The 17,492-nt window shown below is 39.1% G+C and overlaps 2 protein-coding genes across 4 annotated transcripts in view; one reads left to right on the top strand and one right to left on the bottom strand.

The window, feature by feature from the left end:
• The window catches only part of LOC117290354 (WSC domain-containing protein 2-like), a 63,621-nt gene extending 61,889 nt beyond the window's left edge, over positions 1-1,732 (bottom strand). Inside the window, exons 1-2 of one of the 3 annotated variants that reach the window (XM_033771703.1) lie at positions 1,115-1,732; positions 367-849 (exon numbers count right to left, since the gene is read on the bottom strand). In XM_033771703.1, coding sequence (XP_033627594.1) covers positions 367-802 — 436 coding nt within the window. In that variant the 5' untranslated portion in view covers positions 803-849; positions 1,115-1,732. The other 2 variants (XM_033771702.1, XM_033771704.1) reach the window with 2 other exon arrangements.
• Positions 1,733-5,683: 3,951 nt separating this feature from the next.
• The window catches only part of LOC117290499 (probable RNA-binding protein 19), a 37,430-nt gene continuing 25,621 nt past the window's right edge, over positions 5,684-17,492 (top strand). The window contains exons 1-10 of the mRNA XM_033771918.1: positions 5,684-5,787; positions 8,150-8,332; positions 8,685-8,822; positions 10,015-10,071; positions 10,353-10,518; positions 11,724-11,848; positions 12,093-12,311; positions 14,249-14,341; positions 14,962-15,040; positions 15,401-15,472. Coding sequence (XP_033627809.1) covers positions 5,752-5,787; positions 8,150-8,332; positions 8,685-8,822; positions 10,015-10,071; positions 10,353-10,518; positions 11,724-11,848; positions 12,093-12,311; positions 14,249-14,341; positions 14,962-15,040; positions 15,401-15,472 — 1,168 coding nt within the window. The 5' untranslated portion in view covers positions 5,684-5,751. The remainder of the gene's footprint in view (positions 5,788-8,149; positions 8,333-8,684; positions 8,823-10,014; positions 10,072-10,352; positions 10,519-11,723; positions 11,849-12,092; positions 12,312-14,248; positions 14,342-14,961; positions 15,041-15,400; positions 15,473-17,492) is intronic.

Raw genomic sequence — 17,492 nt, 5'->3', positions numbered from 1 at the left:
TCACCTCTGTGGACCACGGTTCGAATTTCACCTCAAACCGGAGCTTTGTATGTTGATTGGGTTTTCAGTCCCTAAAATGCTGGGGGTTTCCCCATTTTGGATGTCCTCCTACGTCTCAATCAGAACTTCTCTCATGTAATTTGTGTTGCTGTTTATGTGTGTAATAATTGAATACATATATAACAACGGTTGTCTAAACATAAAAAAAGGTCATATTGAGTGGCAAGGTGTGCCTTACCTTCATACATAATTTGGCCACGTCTATAGACAGGACACATTAAAACTGTTTTAAAAAAAGACATAAATATTACCAAAAATGATGAGCAAAACACACATTTTTAATACTTCTACTTATTGATCTCTTACCTCGTATCCCTGATATAAGTTGCGTCTTATGTTGACTGTAGTTGACTAACCCACGACCCTGATGTAAATCTCTCTCTTGACGAACAACCGAAGTGTCTTGGTTTCCTCCATCTCCCCGAACCGCCTTTCCTTGAGAAATATCCCCGAGCAATGCATCTTTTTTAAGTCTGGATTGATGGAGCGATGTGCTCTGAGTGGATTTCACCGGCTCCAGATGTAAAGTCCGCCCGGGGGTCTCCTGAGCTTGGTCGCCCCCTTGCCGAATCTCACCTAGGAGACCCAGGTTGGAGAAATGGTTGAATAGAAGAATATACCCAGGGAACACCAAGCAGACGAGTACCGTGAGCTTAAAGAGGGTACTGTCCCTGTGTCTTAGATGGCATGGGAGAAGGCGAGCAAGCCAGCCCCCTGCTTTGTGTCTACGTTTGCTTCGCATTGTAACTTCGTCTTCACTCAGATGTACTTTCTCACGTCACAGCTCATCTGTACAGAGTATGGAGAAAAATGGAGCCTGTATAAAGTACCATTGCGAAAACTGCATTGGTTTTTAACCAAATAAATACATACAGAAAGGTATAACAGCAAAATGAGTCTATGTCAAACTATTGTACTATAGAATCACATGAAGCAAGGTTAGTATTATTACACGGATATAGCATATCCGATGTACGCACTACCTGACATGCCATCCTGTTTAACGGTGACCTACTATGTGTTTAAACCAAATAAACACAAGGGAAAATAGTACCAGTATATTCGCACCTCTATATCCTTCGAAAGCTGCAGTAGTCTTGAACTGATGGTACGACTGGTACAAAGACTAGCCTTAAAATGAAGGCTGATACATCAGTGATGTGGGCTGGGGGTTGATGTCACGCACACTAAGTAGACGACACCGATTCACAGATTGCAGGCTTTCTTTATTGAAGGTCTGTCAAACCACATCCATTAGAAGCATCAATCACATCCACACGCACAGTGGCTGTACGTACCATACCGCATCAATTGTAATATGCTCCTTACATGTTGTGCATATCAACGATGCATTACATCGCACGAGATGCTAGTCACTACATCATTTCCACATGCGTTCTCCATTCATCTTATCGTATCTGCGAGAGACGAAGCATTTAAGCTTCTTTCAGACGATCGAGCCCCACGCTTTCCTAATTATTCACGACATTGTGTACATTTTTCGGGGCATTGTTTACACACAGCGGACCACATTGATCAGCTGGCGAGTGTTGCCATTACACGACGGGATCTCTAGTATGTAATGCACCGTAGCATTAGCTTCCTAGCTCACTGTGTGTACATTTGCCTACTGTCAACGACGGCTCTCGCCAAGTGTAGAGCGCCATGCTCATCTTAATAATAGAAAAGGTATTAATAATCGTCTTGCAATATTTGAGACCTTCGTCTATTGGGCTCTCTCTGGAGAGAGAATAGACTGTGAGGATGCTAGTGACTCAAATCGCGCCCTCTGTTGGCGATATGGCATAGTGGATGTTTGCTGTTCAGTGGTTTTATTGTGTTGATTTTCTGTACCTTTTATTTTGTTTTAACGATTATATTTTTATTAAACAAATCAACAAATAATTTTGAATTTAAGTTGCGTGCTATTTGTTCGATATTTAATGCGAAAATCTGTTTTAAGGTAAATAAATGATGGCGCTGTCCAATTCACTGACATTTTGAGACTGTTGACTTGATACCATAGGTTTGCGAAACAAAAATGTTTGCAAGGTGTATGGGTGGGGCCCATGTCAGTTTAAATATATCTCTGTCAGTTGGGTTGACCGCAGAGTGTGTGGTGGGTGGATATATTTGGGGTAACCGAGGAAGCCGTTCTGACGGTTGCGTCATTGGTTTGTGTGGGTTGGGGTGAGACCGTGGGGATATTTTTTTCAGATCCCCTTTATAAGTATAGCAATAACATGTTTTCGTGCCTCAATTTCGTGCACTCTTCAGTTGCGGTGTGGGTGATTCAGATTGAATCTATAGGTCTCCAATCTCAAAAGAGAAAGAAAGGTTATGGGTTGTGTTTGCCGTTAGGTTCAGGGTGAAGGTTGTGTTGTTCGCACTTGCGTGAGAAAGCGGTTGGCTTTTCTATTGGATTGTGAGTGGTGAGCTCCTTTAACCAATTTACGTTTTGCCATTGTAAGAGAGGGTATAGAAAGTGAATTTTATTAATAAAAATAAAACTGGATTGGATTAATTATAGTATAAGGAAATGCCTTACTATATTATTAACACAAGTATTGTATTGTAAGTCTCTCTTAGGAAGGTGCGTTGGTCCTGAAAAGGACCGGTTGGTTTGGTTTAAAGTTGGAGCTCAGTTGCGTTGTTCAAGCTTTCTCTTCGTCCCCTTGGTCGGGTGTTGTTTAGGACGGGTGAAGAAGCCGAAAAGGTGGTTCGCTGTCCTTAACTCTGGTTCTTCGAAGTGTTCTTGGATCCGCTGTCTTGCCTCCTTCTTCGCTGTTTCGAGTCTTGTCACCGTGTCTTGTTCCAAAGTCTTGTACTCCTCGAGAGCTAGTTGAGCGAAAGCTAGTGAAGTCGTCTTACCCAATCTTTCCCAGGAATCCTTGAAGGATTGCTGGTAGGATAGAAATAAAACTGAAGGATCATTGGAGGGAGGTTGACGTCATGAAACAGTGAGTACAAAGTCATGATTTTCAGCTTAGTATTAATTGTAAAATATTTCTTAAAAGAATTGTACAACACTAATTTATAACTCTTAACAAATCTTTTTATTATTGCATTGCAAAAGGAGGTTTTAACTTTTTATTTTTCTTGATATAACATGGAACACTCATAGTCAAAACCAAGGGTTGTAAAAAAAAAAAAAAAGGCTAATAATATCGGGTACTTGGGCACTATGCTGTACTGCCCCCCCCCTACCTCTTTGTGGATTCTCATTGCTCATTCATCTGTGATGAATTGTTTTAGTTCTCATTTTTTCAGGTCATGAAGCAATAAACTCCAACAATAAACGCAGTTTCCTCGTTAGTGTACAGCCTGTATTGACGGATTCTTCATATCCTGAAGTTCTATACATCTCATGCTACAAAGATGCATTGAGTGGATGGAAAGACAAAGCTCATAAGAAAGGGCTTCAAGCTCAAATTCAAATTGTGTCGTGCGGTACTCATTCATTTGAAGGAACATTACAAGAAAAAAAATTCGTCTAAGATCACAGATTTACATAAAACTTACATGGTCTGATGATGATGGTATAGTGAAACATCCCTTGAAATATTTTTGTCTGAAATGTCATATTGATGAAAACCTTTACAAGTTTGTCAGTTTATGTATAATATAGAGTGGATTTAAAGTGCTTTCACTGCCAGCATTTTTGTAATCGTCCTTTCATAATGGGGAAGAAAAAATATTGTTTGGAGAGGAATTTAAAACAAAGTTATCGAATATCAACATAGATTGATAAGGGAAATTATGAACAGTTAAAATGTCAAATTCATTGCCTTTCTTTTGACTAAAAATGTCGTCGAAATTCAGGAATGATATAAAAGATTCCCTGAGCGAAAAATAAACAGAGCCATTTAACACCATAAAATTATACACGTGATGTTTTTAAATGTTGACAGCCAATATTCGCACTGGAAAGGTGTCGAACAGCGCGAACGGCATTTTACATAAGGTTTAGAAACTATTGCAATTTTTCAACTTTCAAAAGGGCTGTAATCTATTGGAAATTTTAATTCATCGTAACAATGAGTTTGCCCTTGTAGCCCAACTTAATGATAACCCAAACTGATATCCAATTCGCGATGCAATAAAACCCGTAACTTATTACTGTTTTGTTAAACCGGACTATTGCGTGTTGACTAAAAAACCAAAAGTGAAAATATTGGAGAAATAATTTCATAAACCTTCAAACTAATTTGAATCCCGAGCTATGTCCTTAAGAAATTTTCTTTTTCCTTTTTTGTTTTGTTTACAGAAACGGATTTAAAACGGAATTAATCATTTATATCTTGATAAGTCCACAACAATGACGAAATACGAGAGTAGACTAGCATGGAGGATTAATCCAGTAAGTTTGTGTTTTTCTTTCGGGCATCAATTAATTCACCTCTATGGAGTGCAGGTGATTTTCCAGGTGGTTTAAGAGTAGGTCAGGCAAGAAGCGAAACTAGCTGGCAGGTGTTTTTTAAAGGCACTGGACACATTTTGGTATTTTGTCATAAAACAGTTTTCTCACTTCCCCCATGCATAAAATAACAAATCTATGAAGTTTGGCTTATTCAATTGGTCATCGAATTTGCAAGAGAATAATGCGTAAAAACACAACTGTTGCATTACTCTGTAGAGGCTTCAGCTGAAGTATTTTTTATTTGAGTGAGAAATTACCTCTTTCTCAAAAACTACGTTACTTCAGAGGCTGCCTTTTCTCACAATGTATTATGATATCACCAGCTCCCCGCTCTTTATTAAGTTGCTATGCTAATAATATTATTCTAAAAATTATTGTTTAGAGTAATTTTGGCCAATAGTGTCTATAGTGCATGCCTTGAAAGACATCACTCATTCCTAACCATTCAGTTTAAAGTACTTCGTGAGGCCCATTATTCGCAATGTCACCTTGTTTCTAAAAAATATTTTTCCTGTCAGGATTTGCAGCCGTTGCCACCTGGAACGTCTGCTCATTCATTAAGAGACCGGTCTGCACTCCTGGTGTCAACATTCAAACCCTTTTCAAAACCACGGCTTTGCCTCCAATTTCGGCCCAGGCTAGCCTGGTCCCGTGGTAGTTTTTGCATTGCGTGTGCTTTGTGTACGTGACCCGTGCTCAGGGCTTTTTAGACTAAAGAAAGCACTGCAATTTACATGGGTGCACTCACGCAGCATTCATAGAGACTGGAATTCTCGTTTAATACAATTAATGTCTTCAGCTTTGTACTTTCCCATGAAAAAAAATGTTTTGCAAAGAACAAAAACATCATCAACTACAACAACAGCATGCAAAAGCAAAAGCAAATGCAAAACAAATCCGAAAGCAAAAAAAGTGCAAAGACAAAACAAACATATTAACAAAACATGAAATCGCACTTTTATTTTGTTTGCACATGCCATAAAAATTATTACATGAAATTTAAAATCACATGCCTTATAAAATAATTGTTTTTCAAAAAACATCTATTTTGTAATTTTGAAGAACTAATACAAAGTAATAGTGAACGCGTTCCAAGTTTTCAAGAACGCTATTAATTTATTTTTGATTTTGTACCGATAATTGTTTCTTGTCAAGAGAGGGCGCACTTTATTGATCTAAAAAATAAATAGTGTGTTGCGAAAAAGAAGGAACATGTGCGAATCCAGTTTGAGATTTTGTTGTGAGCAATAAATGCTAGTTACGTTACAAAAATGAGTCGACTTATCGTGAAAAACCTTCCCTCAGAGGTAAGCCGAGGTTTAACAGTTTTTTAATGATCTTTCATGTTGTAACGCTGTGAAAATCATAGAGTTTGTGTTGGTATTTTTGCCTTACCCTTGCCTTCTTGTTAATGTCAGATGTTGGGTGACAAGTTCCACCTGCCTGCTGACTTAACTCGCTGCACCTATTACGTGATAATTAATAGTTGTCAAGTTTGTTCATCTCTTTCTTTTCTGTGGTAATAAGATCGTTGCAGCCTGAGTTTCTAACTTTCTAGAATACATGTAAGCCATGGTTTGCTCACATTGACTGTGGGCTTGACTGAGTGAGCCAATCTTTTCATTTGTTTGATTTTTGAGCCATTTGTTGTAAACAGACAGCAGAGGATCAAGCCGGCATTCTTGGCTCAAACCTACCTCCTTGCTCAAATTGAACAAGTTTTTAGGGGTTGTTGTTCTAAAGCCCCCTCAACCCCCACAACCCACGACCCTTCAAAGCGTGTCCCACTTGCGAATTCATAAACAGCCTAGGCTAGTAAGATTAAGTAAGAATTCAGTTCCCGATAATGGGCAACCCCGATAATATTTTGTGCCAACACCAACTTCCGAAAAGAAATGGTTGCATATTTTCCCCAGGACAATGAGGCCACTTGGCATGAAACGGGAGTATTTACTCCGCTCCCGCACGTCTAAGCACACCAATCCTGCTCTCTCATTGGCCGTACAAGCGGTACGAGCAGTAGGCCCTTTGTGGCCGGGGGTGTGCGGGAGACAACGACCCCAAAATGGTAAACAAGTGTTGGCCATTTGGTTGGTCAGGTCTCTAACCTCGACCTACGCATAGAGCAAGTAGTACACATGACGGGAGCCCGTAATCGTACTCGGGCTCTAAACGCAGGTTCCCAGTTGGCATATAATCTTTGTTCAGGCTCGGGTCTGCCAAGAGATACGCGTGGTAATTGCGCGTTTTTTTTTCTGTCCATCAATATTGTTGCCATAGGTCCTGATCTCAGCCAATCACGCGCAGTTTGCTTCGTGCTTACCTTGTGTGTATGGTGTGTCTCGTACGCTGTGTGGTGGATATGTGCGGATTGGAGGATGGCAATGTATGAAGTGTAGTCGACGTCATGATACAAAATTGTGTGCGTGATTGGCTGAGATTGTGTAGGGCCACTGATTTTCCGCGATCGCGGAAAACGGACGGAATTCGCGGAATCCGCCCTTTGAAACGGAAAACGGGATTTCAGAAAATTTGATTTTTTTTTTCTTTTTTTTTCTTGACGCCAAAACTATTGAAATTGCATTCTTTATTAAGATTCTTTTTGTTAAACTAAAAAGGCATCAGAAATCAGACCATTAAAAAGTACGAGATCGTAACCGTGGATCATTCTGTTCTACTTCACACCATCCTCAATGTTTACACACATGATGTACACACGTTGTTAACATGGTTAAGCGAAGGGCATTATTCGCGGCACGTTTTAAAAATTTTTTGTTCACCCAAATTGCATTTTCTCCCTCTCTTTTACCAACAATAATACACAAACTAGCTTACCTATGATCTATAAGAACACATACAATGTTTTTTCATCTCGGAAAGGTCTAAAATAAAACCGTAAACTGTCAACATTCTGTCGCCAAAGCGAAAACAAAATGGCTGACATTTTGTTTGTGGATGGAGAATGGTCACGTCCATAGACTTGTTCCCAAGTCTTTGATCATGCTGAAACAGCGCCCTCTTGTGGGTACACTCCTGTCATTAGCCTACAATGTGGCTGATGCAGAGAATCAACTGCAGTTTTAGACTTGGAATCAAGTCTATCACATCATGTGCATTGATACTGCAGTCACAGTGCAACCTTTTTAGAACAGCAGTATACAAAATAATCCACAATTATAAAAAAAAGTATTTTTTTGAAATTTGTCAGTTCAAATGAACATTTTACGAAGTCAACAGTGCAACTTATCTCAAATTGATTTTTATAAGTGTGTCCCTGGGTATTAAACAACCTTTTATCTAATTAAAAAAACATGAAACGGAATTTTTTGTGCCTGAAACGGAATTCATGTTTTTGCCAAACGGAATTTGCACTTTTCTGAAACGGAAAATCAGTGGCCCTAATTGTGAACAGTGGCAATTTCGGTGTACAGAAAAAAAATTGCACAAAGGTCTAGGGGGTCGAGTGGGTTTAAGAATAACCCTTTTTTTTTCAGTGATGCAAGATCCCCCACCTGATCCCAGCCCTGACAATGTAGGGCAATTGTCTCGTGGAACTTAGATTAGACTTTGTTGTGATTTTTTTTTCTCAAGACATTTTACAGTGTAGTGTGTACGCCTTCATGTTTGCAACCTAAATGGATATTGTTTATCTTTTCTAAATTGTTGCAGATAAAAGAGGAAAAGGTTCGAAATATTTTTGCTGCCCATGGAGAATTGACAGATCTGAAAATGAAGTATACCGCAGCTGGAGTCTTCCGAAAGTTTGCTTTTGTTGGATTCAGAGCAAAGGAAAGTGCCAAGAAAGCCATCGAGCATTTGAATAAAACATTCATTGATTCTTCCAAAATACAGGTAGGTAAAAATATGTGTTGCTTGTAACAGTAAGAATGGAGGCTCCTTTGCTCAAAAAACAGTTACAGAACAAAGAGAAGTCCTTGATAAGCGGGATCCACAAACATGCGTGAGTGTGTCAGTGTGACTTGCAGTTGGCATCAAGGACTTAAACTAAATGGGTATGGACATTTTACACATGGTTGAAATTTTTTGTTCAATTTTCTTTACAAAACCAACAGGGAAATTATTATAAAAGAAAATATGGGAACAAAAATTGGTCCTTGATTCGCTGGGTCAACGAACATGTGGATGTTCAGTTACATGTCATTTTGTCTTGATTTATTTCTCATTCTGTTTTGATCTTTATCAGGTGGAGCTTGCCAAGAACCTTGGGGATGACAGTCTTGATAGACCATGGAGTAAATACTCTGAACAAAGTTCTGCTTTTCAGAATAAGCAAGCTAGGAAGAAAGAGAAGGAAGCGTCGGTCAATGAAGAGAATATTCAGGTGAGGATGTAGTCTTGGGTTGCTATAGTGATAACGCTCTCTGTTTTTTATAGTAAGATTTGACCTCAATAAGCCATTTTGAGATGTGGCAGACACAATGCTACAACACTATTAGGTTTGGGTAAATTTGTGTGTACACTCACAAACCAAACAGTGCACTCCAATCCAGCAGCAGGCCTGATACTTCACGGAGGCAACGAAGGCGATTGCCTCCGTGTCCCCTGGTCATTGCCTTGGTGCCCTTGAAATGCTCCAGTACAAATTTGCAATTTCATCATAGGGTGCCCTTTACCAAGAAGAAAATGCCTTGGTGCCCTTGCCCTTTCAAAAAAGAAGCATACAGCCCTGCAGCAGCCATACCTCAAAAATGCTCATGGTTATTTAAGATATTGTGTTCGGAGCCCCTTCTCTTAATTCCATTCGTGGTCAGGTTTTGAGTGCCATATCCTCTTCCAGTAACCAATGTATACATGTATTTACAGTGTTTTGTTTTATTTTATTTGGTATTGTTTACATCGATTTTTTTTTTTTTCCCTTGTCTTTTTATCGTTTATTCTGTTTATAATTTAATGTAGGCTTTTGCTTTTAAAATTTATTTTAAATATATTTTCACATTTCTGTTCCCTATTTTATTTTACTTAATCTTCAATGTATGCTTTAATTTTCTTTCCTAAGATGATTCTACCTTAATTGTTAACTTTGTACATATAGGCTATATGAATATTTCTTATTGTTTTATTTGGTATCCTTTCCTGTAATTGGCGGCTCGTCCGCTGTTGGTTTGGTCAATAAATATAAAGATCTTGTTTTCTTTGCATTTTCTTGATAACAGTTCTTAACCTCACAGCTCAATTCTAATTAGATCTTCAATATTACAGTATAATTCTTTTTTTCATATTCAGCACATTTCTTTTAGCAGACTAACAAGGGTACACACATCATTGGTTACTCTCTGAATCACTTCTTAAAGATGAGATTCCTTTTACCTGTCAGGCATTTTCCTCTTATCCTCAAATCTTATGTTGTTTCAAGTCTGGCACACATCATTGGTTACTCTCTGAATCACTTCTTAAAGATGAGATTCCTGTTACCTGTCAGGCATTTTCCTCTTATCCTCAGATCTTATGTCTGGTGTACATGAGAAAGACTAAATGCTCTTAAAGGTTAGATTTTATTTTATTTTTTTTTACAGGGAAAAGATTCTCAAAAGCCAAAACAGAAAAAGGAAAAAGTTGATCCACTGCAAAAGGTAAGACACTATTTGCCATAGGCTTTTTTTTACTTTCAATAAATTTCAATTCACTTTATTATCCACAATGGGAAAGTCATTTCGGCCTTTTATACAACAAGTTTACAAAAATTACATAAAATTATTATCTACCATAAAACAGACAAAACCACTTTTGAAAAGGTGGGGATGGTGAAAGTTAATTATTTACATGTTTATTTGTTTATAAATATAATTTGTTTTTATTTTTGTATAAATATCTTTTAATCAAAAACTAAACTGAACAATATCTTTGATTGCAGCTGGAAGAGGACCCTGGTTTTCAAGAGTTCCAAGAAGTTCACCAAATACGCAGCAAGAAACCACTCTGGAGCAATGATGCAAAAATAGCTGAACCCCTCTCTGAGGGTCATAAGTCAAAGGTCAAAGGAGGAAAGAGGAAAATGGGTTTGGATGACTCTGTGGAAGGTGATTGTAGTCTTGTTTTATTTTTTTGTTTTAAAAGAAATAATAACAACTAGTTCTTATATAGCACCGGATAGTTCAAAATGTCATTTTAAAACACTCATAGGTCTATCTAAAGTCAGTATTTTAGAATTATGCTTAAAGGCACTAGACACCATTGTTAACTACTCAAAATAATTTTTAGCACAAAAGCTTACCTGGTATCGAGCAAAGGAGAGCTGTTGTTAGTATAAAACATTGTGAGAAGCCGCTCCCTTTGAAGTACCGTATTTTCCTGCGGATTAGACGCGTCTTATCTGACTTTTTAGACCCCAAAAACATTGATGCGTCTTATATTTCGGTGCGCCTTGTCTGCTGACGATTGATTTTTTTTTATGATCACTGCGTGAAATAAAAATTACCTTCATGTCCAGTTCAAATCAACGAACCTTTGTGTGAAGAATCCTTACTCAATAATGCGGTCAAACAAGGCTATTCAGACACTGAGACCGTTTTTTTGTTCGAACAATGCCGCAATCCCACAGACGGTCCAATTATTCCAACAATGCTGCAACGTGTTTATTCCCCATGACCGTGCTTTCATTCCATTAATGACGCAATGCGTCTAGCTTTCGGTCCAACAGACGTCGGCGGTGTACAAAAGTTTTTCTGTGTGCCCGGGTATTCGTTCCGAAAACGTTTGACAGTCAATAACTTCATACAAACGCATTCACCCAACCGCTGTTGTGTAGTAAACTTTGAGGGTTTTTACTGTGTACTGTAGAGAACAACGATCTCTGAAGTGTGCTTTAGGCTGAACGTATTTTAAAAGGATAGGGTAATAATTTATTTTTGTATTTGCCTCTTTTTAGACCTTTGTGATAGATAAGTGCTGTTGGAACTTAACTGTCATCTTACGTAGGACAAGAGTTTTATATTATTGTTACAATAAACATTCAAATCGTATTAATATTAGTAACATAGTTTTTGGGGAAGAGGTAATTTCTCATTCAATGATAAAAGACGCCATTTATGAAGCAGATGAAAGCACAGTACACGCCTGTCCAATTTGTTCTTTCCAGAGTTCTATGGAAAATAAAATCACAGGAATACTACTCGGGTGGGATTTAAACCCACGACCATTGTCAATCTATTGTTGTGTTGTTTGATGTCAGAAAAAAGTAGACTCATCTAAGTTGTTATTTTTACCAAATCATTATTGACTGCAGAGTCTGAAGACGAGTCATCATCTGATGAAGATGAAGAGATGCCATCAGAAGAAGAAGAAGATGATAAGACGGAGGAAGATGTAACCAACAAAGATGCAAATAAATCTGGCGTCTCAGACATGGATGTGAGTATGAAGTAAAATCAGCTGTCTCTGAAGACAATCAGTGCATACTTATTCGAAAAAGCCAGTTCTTTTCATAACCATCTCAACTAATACAAGATATATTTTTTTTGTACATGGTGTTTACCACAAACCTGTCTAGATTGTGGACATAGCCAGTTTTGCCTTTATACCAAAGATCATTTTGTTTGTTAAGCCGTTTTCAGATAAAACTGTTAACAGATAAAACTATTTGATCTTCCCCCAGTATTTACAAAGTAAGATGGTGAAGAAAGCAGGTTCTAGTAAATCAGATAGCAAGAGAGATGGTGATACAGATAGTGACAGTGACAGTGACACTGACGCTGACAGTGACAGTGACAGTGACACTGATAGTGGGAAAGCGTCTAGTTCATCAGAGGAAGATGATGATGGAACAAGACAAAAGAAGCAAAAGGAAGAAACACAAGCAACAACTACACAAAAGGTATTTGACATTTTCCTTTACTAACTGTTGTTATTTAATGCATGTTTCAAGTTGTGCAAATAGAAATAAACCAAACAAACAAACAAACTTTGACTTGCTTAAAAGTTAATGTTCCATCCCAAATTGATAACATTCCTCACTAAAGTTGGTACCAATCCCAACTTGAGTGTTATGTTAGGACGGCCCAACTATAGCTGGGATTACTTGACAGTGATAGAGAAAATCACAATCCGCAGGCATCTAAAAAGTAATAACTTTCTAAGTAGGATTTGAAACTTTGCATGGTGGAAATAAGATATAGAAGAAATGGCAGTAACACCATGTAATAACTATCTCTAATGAGTAGGGGTGGTTCTGAAAAGAACCGTTGGATTAACTTGACGTTTCGATCAGTAAGACGATCAGAGCATACTGATCGAAACGTCGAGTTAATCCAACGGTTCTTTTCAGAACCACCCCAACTCATTAGAGATAGTCATTACATGGTGTTACCGCAAACTCTTCTATATAATAACTTTCTATATTCTCATTCTCTGGGGCGTGATTCACGGTAATTGGTATGACAAAACTTTCAATTGTTACTGAATCACATTCACACAGCTAAGTTTACCTTTACCACCAGCAGTCTGGTTTAGTCAACAGCAACTGGCCCCTGCACAGTGAAATATCTATGGATCCCAGCTGTAGTTGGGCTGTCCCAACTGTAGTTGGGCTGTCCCAGCTGTAGTTAGGCTGTCCCAACTGTAACTCTCAGAGATGTAGGTGTAGCTGTAGATGTAACACTCAAGCAGACACCAATCCTAGATACAGTTGGGCCATTCACTCAAGCAGGCACCAATCCTAGATGCAGTTGGGCCATTCACTCAAGCAGACACCAATCCTAGATACAGTTGGGCCATTCACTCAAGCAGGCACCAATCCTAGATACAGTTGGGCCATTCACTCAAGCAGACACCAATCCTAGATACAGTTGGGCCATTCACTCAAGCAGGCACCAATCCTAGATACAGTTGGGCCATTCACTCAAGCAGACACCAATCCTAGATACAGTTGGGCCATTCACTCAAGCAGACACCAATCCTAGATACAGTTGGGCCATTCACTCAAGCAGGCACCAATCCTAGATACAGTTGGGCCATTCACTCAAGCAGACACCAATCCTAGATACAGTTGGGCCATTCACTCAAGCAGACACCAATCCTAGATACAGTTGGGCCATTCACTCAAGCAGGCACCAATCCTAGATGCAGTTGGGCCATTCACTCAAGCAGGCACCAATCCTAGATACAGTTGGGCCATTCACTCAAGCAGACACCAATCCTAGATACAGTTGGGCCATTCACTCAAGCAGACACCAATCCTAGATACAGTTGGGCCATTCAAACCAGTTTGGTGCGGGGACAATGTTCATCGAATATTCGCACTGAGCTGGTTAAGTTTTATACTGTGAAGAGAGCTGTGAGTGATTCAAAGGTTACTTGAAGTTACTTGAATTAAAGGAACTCGTTGCCTTGGATCGGTCGAGATGGTCTTTGAAAAGCGTTTGTAACCGTTTGTTATAAAATGCATATGATTAGAGAGATATTTTATAATGAGTAGAATATAATGATCCACACAAGTATCACTCGAAATTACGTGGTTTTCCTTTTACCTCGTAGACTAACACGGTCAGCCATTTATGGGAGTCAATTTTTTGACTCCCATAAATGGCAGACCGTGTTAGTTCGCAAAGTAAAAGGAAAACCATGCAATTTAGAGGCACATTTGTGTGGATCAGTGTCCAATGGCTTTAAAAGTTATCTATTTTATTGTGTTATAGTCACTACTAAAACAAACATTCAATAATGTCCCTTAGTTTCATATCCCTTTGTCTTTTAATCACTCTGATTTTTTCCGAAGTTGACTTAATTTCTGGAATGTATTTTTTTTCTAAACAGACTAAAGTGATGAAAGCGATAAGGAAAGAAGACAAGTTTGAGAGAGGGCAGTTTGTTCTTAAGATGAGAGGAGTTCCATTCAGTGTCAAAGAGGTAAAACTTCCTACGGCTGTCAGCATCCTTTTCAGGATCCTTAGGATATTCAAGATCCTTAGGATATTATTATACTAATAATAATAATAGTCAATATTTATATACCGCTTTATACACCTGATGGGCGTCTCAAAGCGCTGAAACATACAGTATTTACTGCAGGATCCTTAGGATATTCAGGATGCTTCTTAGAATTTGTTAAAAGACCGTGCAAGTCTTGCACGTATGCAAAGATTTATGTGACTACTTAGAATCAAGATTAATGGGTTCGGATACCATTTTTACTGGTAAATACCCAATTTTATATTTTCGTTGAAACCTTTCAAAGGAAATTGCAAACTTGTTTAACTTAAAAATTTGTTGGTCGTAAATAGAGGAAATTCTTCCAGTGGTGGTTGGGGAATCCTGAGAGCTGGGCGGGTTTTCTGGCACTGATCACTGTGGGCCGATTCCCGCCAGTCAAGCAGGTAGGGACTGAAAACCCAATCCACATGCAAGGCTCCAGGTCTTAGGTTGATTTTCTAACCGGGCTACACAGAGATGAAAGGTAGAACAAGAAACAACTGAGCCAATTTATTGCCCCACTAACTTTGATGATTTGTTTTTTCATCTTGTTTCAGAAAGACATCAATAAGTTTTTCTCACCGATACCAATCAAAGCCATCCGAATTCCTCTGAATGAAAAGAAACAAAGAACAGGTTGGTTGTAATTATGCAAATGTTATGCAGATTTATGCAGATTATTTGCTGATCATAGGTATGGTTTATATGTTAATATTCAGAAACCAATTGTAGTTTTCTATGTACTGTTTATTTCTCACAACTGTTTTTTTTTCAACAAGAGTTTGGAATAAACGAATTAACAAATTGAAAAAAAAAGTTTGGAATTAAATAAGATTGTTCTTTACATGAAGTACTACCAAGAATGTTGGTGATAAATTTGAGACAACAATTTTTCCATTTAAATTTCTTTTTAAAGTGTGAAAATTCTTTTGTTGAATGAAAATAAGTGTTTTGTTTTTCTTATTTATCTATAAGTTTACATTTGTTGAATTTCAGGTATGGTTTTTGTGGAGTTATCCTCTGAGATGGATATTACAAAAGCATTGAAGAAGAACAAAAACTACATGGGTAAGAAGAATATAGTTAGCTTGGCTTTGAAAAATTTACATCGATATCCATTTTCCCCAAATCCCCCAAAACAAGGAGCATTCCTGTGTTGGGACCCATGATTCGGGGTGCATGGTAAACATATGAAAATGAAATATGCAGTTTGAATCGGGGATGTCAGGTTGGCGTAGTTGCACCTCTAGGACCCCTGTTCAAATCACAATGAGAGCACTGATTGTGTTCTCACCTCTAGGACCCCTGTTCAAATCACAATGAGAGCACTGATTGTGTTCTCACCTCTAGGACCTCTGTTCAAATCACAATGAGAGCACTGATTGTGTTCTCACCTCTAGGACCCCTGTTCAAATCACAATGAGAGCACTGATTGTGTAGTTGCACCTCTAGGACCCCTGTTCAAATCACAATGAGAGCACTGATTGTGTAGTTGCACCTCTAGGACCCCTGTTCAAATCACAATGAGAGCACTGATTGTGTTCTCACCTCTAGGACCCCTGTTCAAATCACAATGAGAGCACTGATTGTGTTCTCACCTCTAGGACCCCTGTTCAAATCACAATGAGAGCACTGATTGTGTTCTCACCTCTAGGACCCCTGTTCAAATCACAATGAGAGCACTGATTGTGTTCTCACCTCTAGGACCCCTGTTCAAATCACAATGAGAGCACTGATTGTGTTCTCACCTCTAGGACCCCTGTTCAAATCACAATGAGAGCACTGATTGTGTTCTCACCTCTAGGACCCCTGTTCAAATCACAATGAGAGCACTGATTGTGTTCTCACCTCTAAGACCCCTGTTCAAATCACAATGAGAGCACTGATTGTGTTCTCACCTCTAGGACCCCTGTTCAAATCACAATGAGAGCACTGATTGTGTTCTCACCTCTAGGACCCCTGTTCAAATCACAATGAGAGCACTGATTGTGTTCTCACCTCTAGGACCCCTGTTCAAATCACAATGAGAGCACTGATTGTGCTCTCTCACCTCTAGGACCCCTGTTCAAATCACAATGAGAGCACTGATTGTGCTCTCACCTCTAGGACCCCTGTTCAAATCACAATGAGAGCACTGATTGTGTTCTCACCTCTAGGACCCCTGTTCAAATCACAATGAGAGCACTGATTGTGCTCTCACCTCTAGGACCCCTGTTCAAATCACAATGAGAGCACTGATTGTGCTCTCACCTCTAGGACCCCTGTTCAAATCACAATGAGAGCACTGATTGTGTTCTCACCTCTAGGACCCCTGTTCAAATCACAATGAGAGCACTGATTGTGTTCTCACCTCTAGGACCCCTGTTCAAATCACAATGAGAGCACTGATTGTGTTCTCACCTCTAGGACCCCTGTTCAAATCACAATGAGAGCACTGATTGTGTTCTCACCTCTAGGACCCCTGTTCAAATCACAATGAGAGCACTGATTGTGTTCTCACCTCTAGGACCCCTGTTCAAATCACAATGAGAGCACTGATTGTGTTCTCACCTCTAGGACCCCTGTTCAAATCACAATGAGAGCACTGATTGTGTTCTCACCTCTAGGACCCCTGTTCAAATCACAATGAGAGCACTGATTGTGTTCTCACCTCTAGGACCCCTGTTCAAATCACAATGAGAGCACTGATTGTGTTCTCACCTCTAGGACCCCTGTTCAAATCACAATGAGAGCACTGATTGTGTTCTCACCTCTAGGACCCCTGTTCAAATCACAATGAGAGCACTGATTGTGTTCTCACCTCTAAGACCCCTGTTCAAATCACAATGAGAGCACTGATTGTGTTCTCACCTCTAGGACCCCTGTTCAAATCACAATGAGAGCACTGATTGTGTTCTCACCTCTAGGACCCCTGTTCAAATCACAATGAGAGCACTGATTGTGTTCTCACCTCTAGGACCCCTGTTCAAATCACAATGAGAGCACTGATTGTGTTCTCACCTCTAGGACCCCTGTTCAAATCACAATGAGAGCACTGATTGTGTTCTCACCTCTAGGACCCCTGTTCAAATCACAATGAGAGCACTGA

The sequence above is a fragment of the Asterias rubens genome, chromosome 5 (assembly GCF_902459465.1).
Source record: "Asterias rubens chromosome 5, eAstRub1.3, whole genome shotgun sequence".
Lineage (NCBI taxonomy): Eukaryota > Metazoa > Echinodermata > Asteroidea > Forcipulatida > Asteriidae > Asterias > Asterias rubens.
The sequence above is the reverse complement of the archived record's forward strand: the minus strand, read 5'-3'. Positions and strand labels throughout refer to the sequence as shown.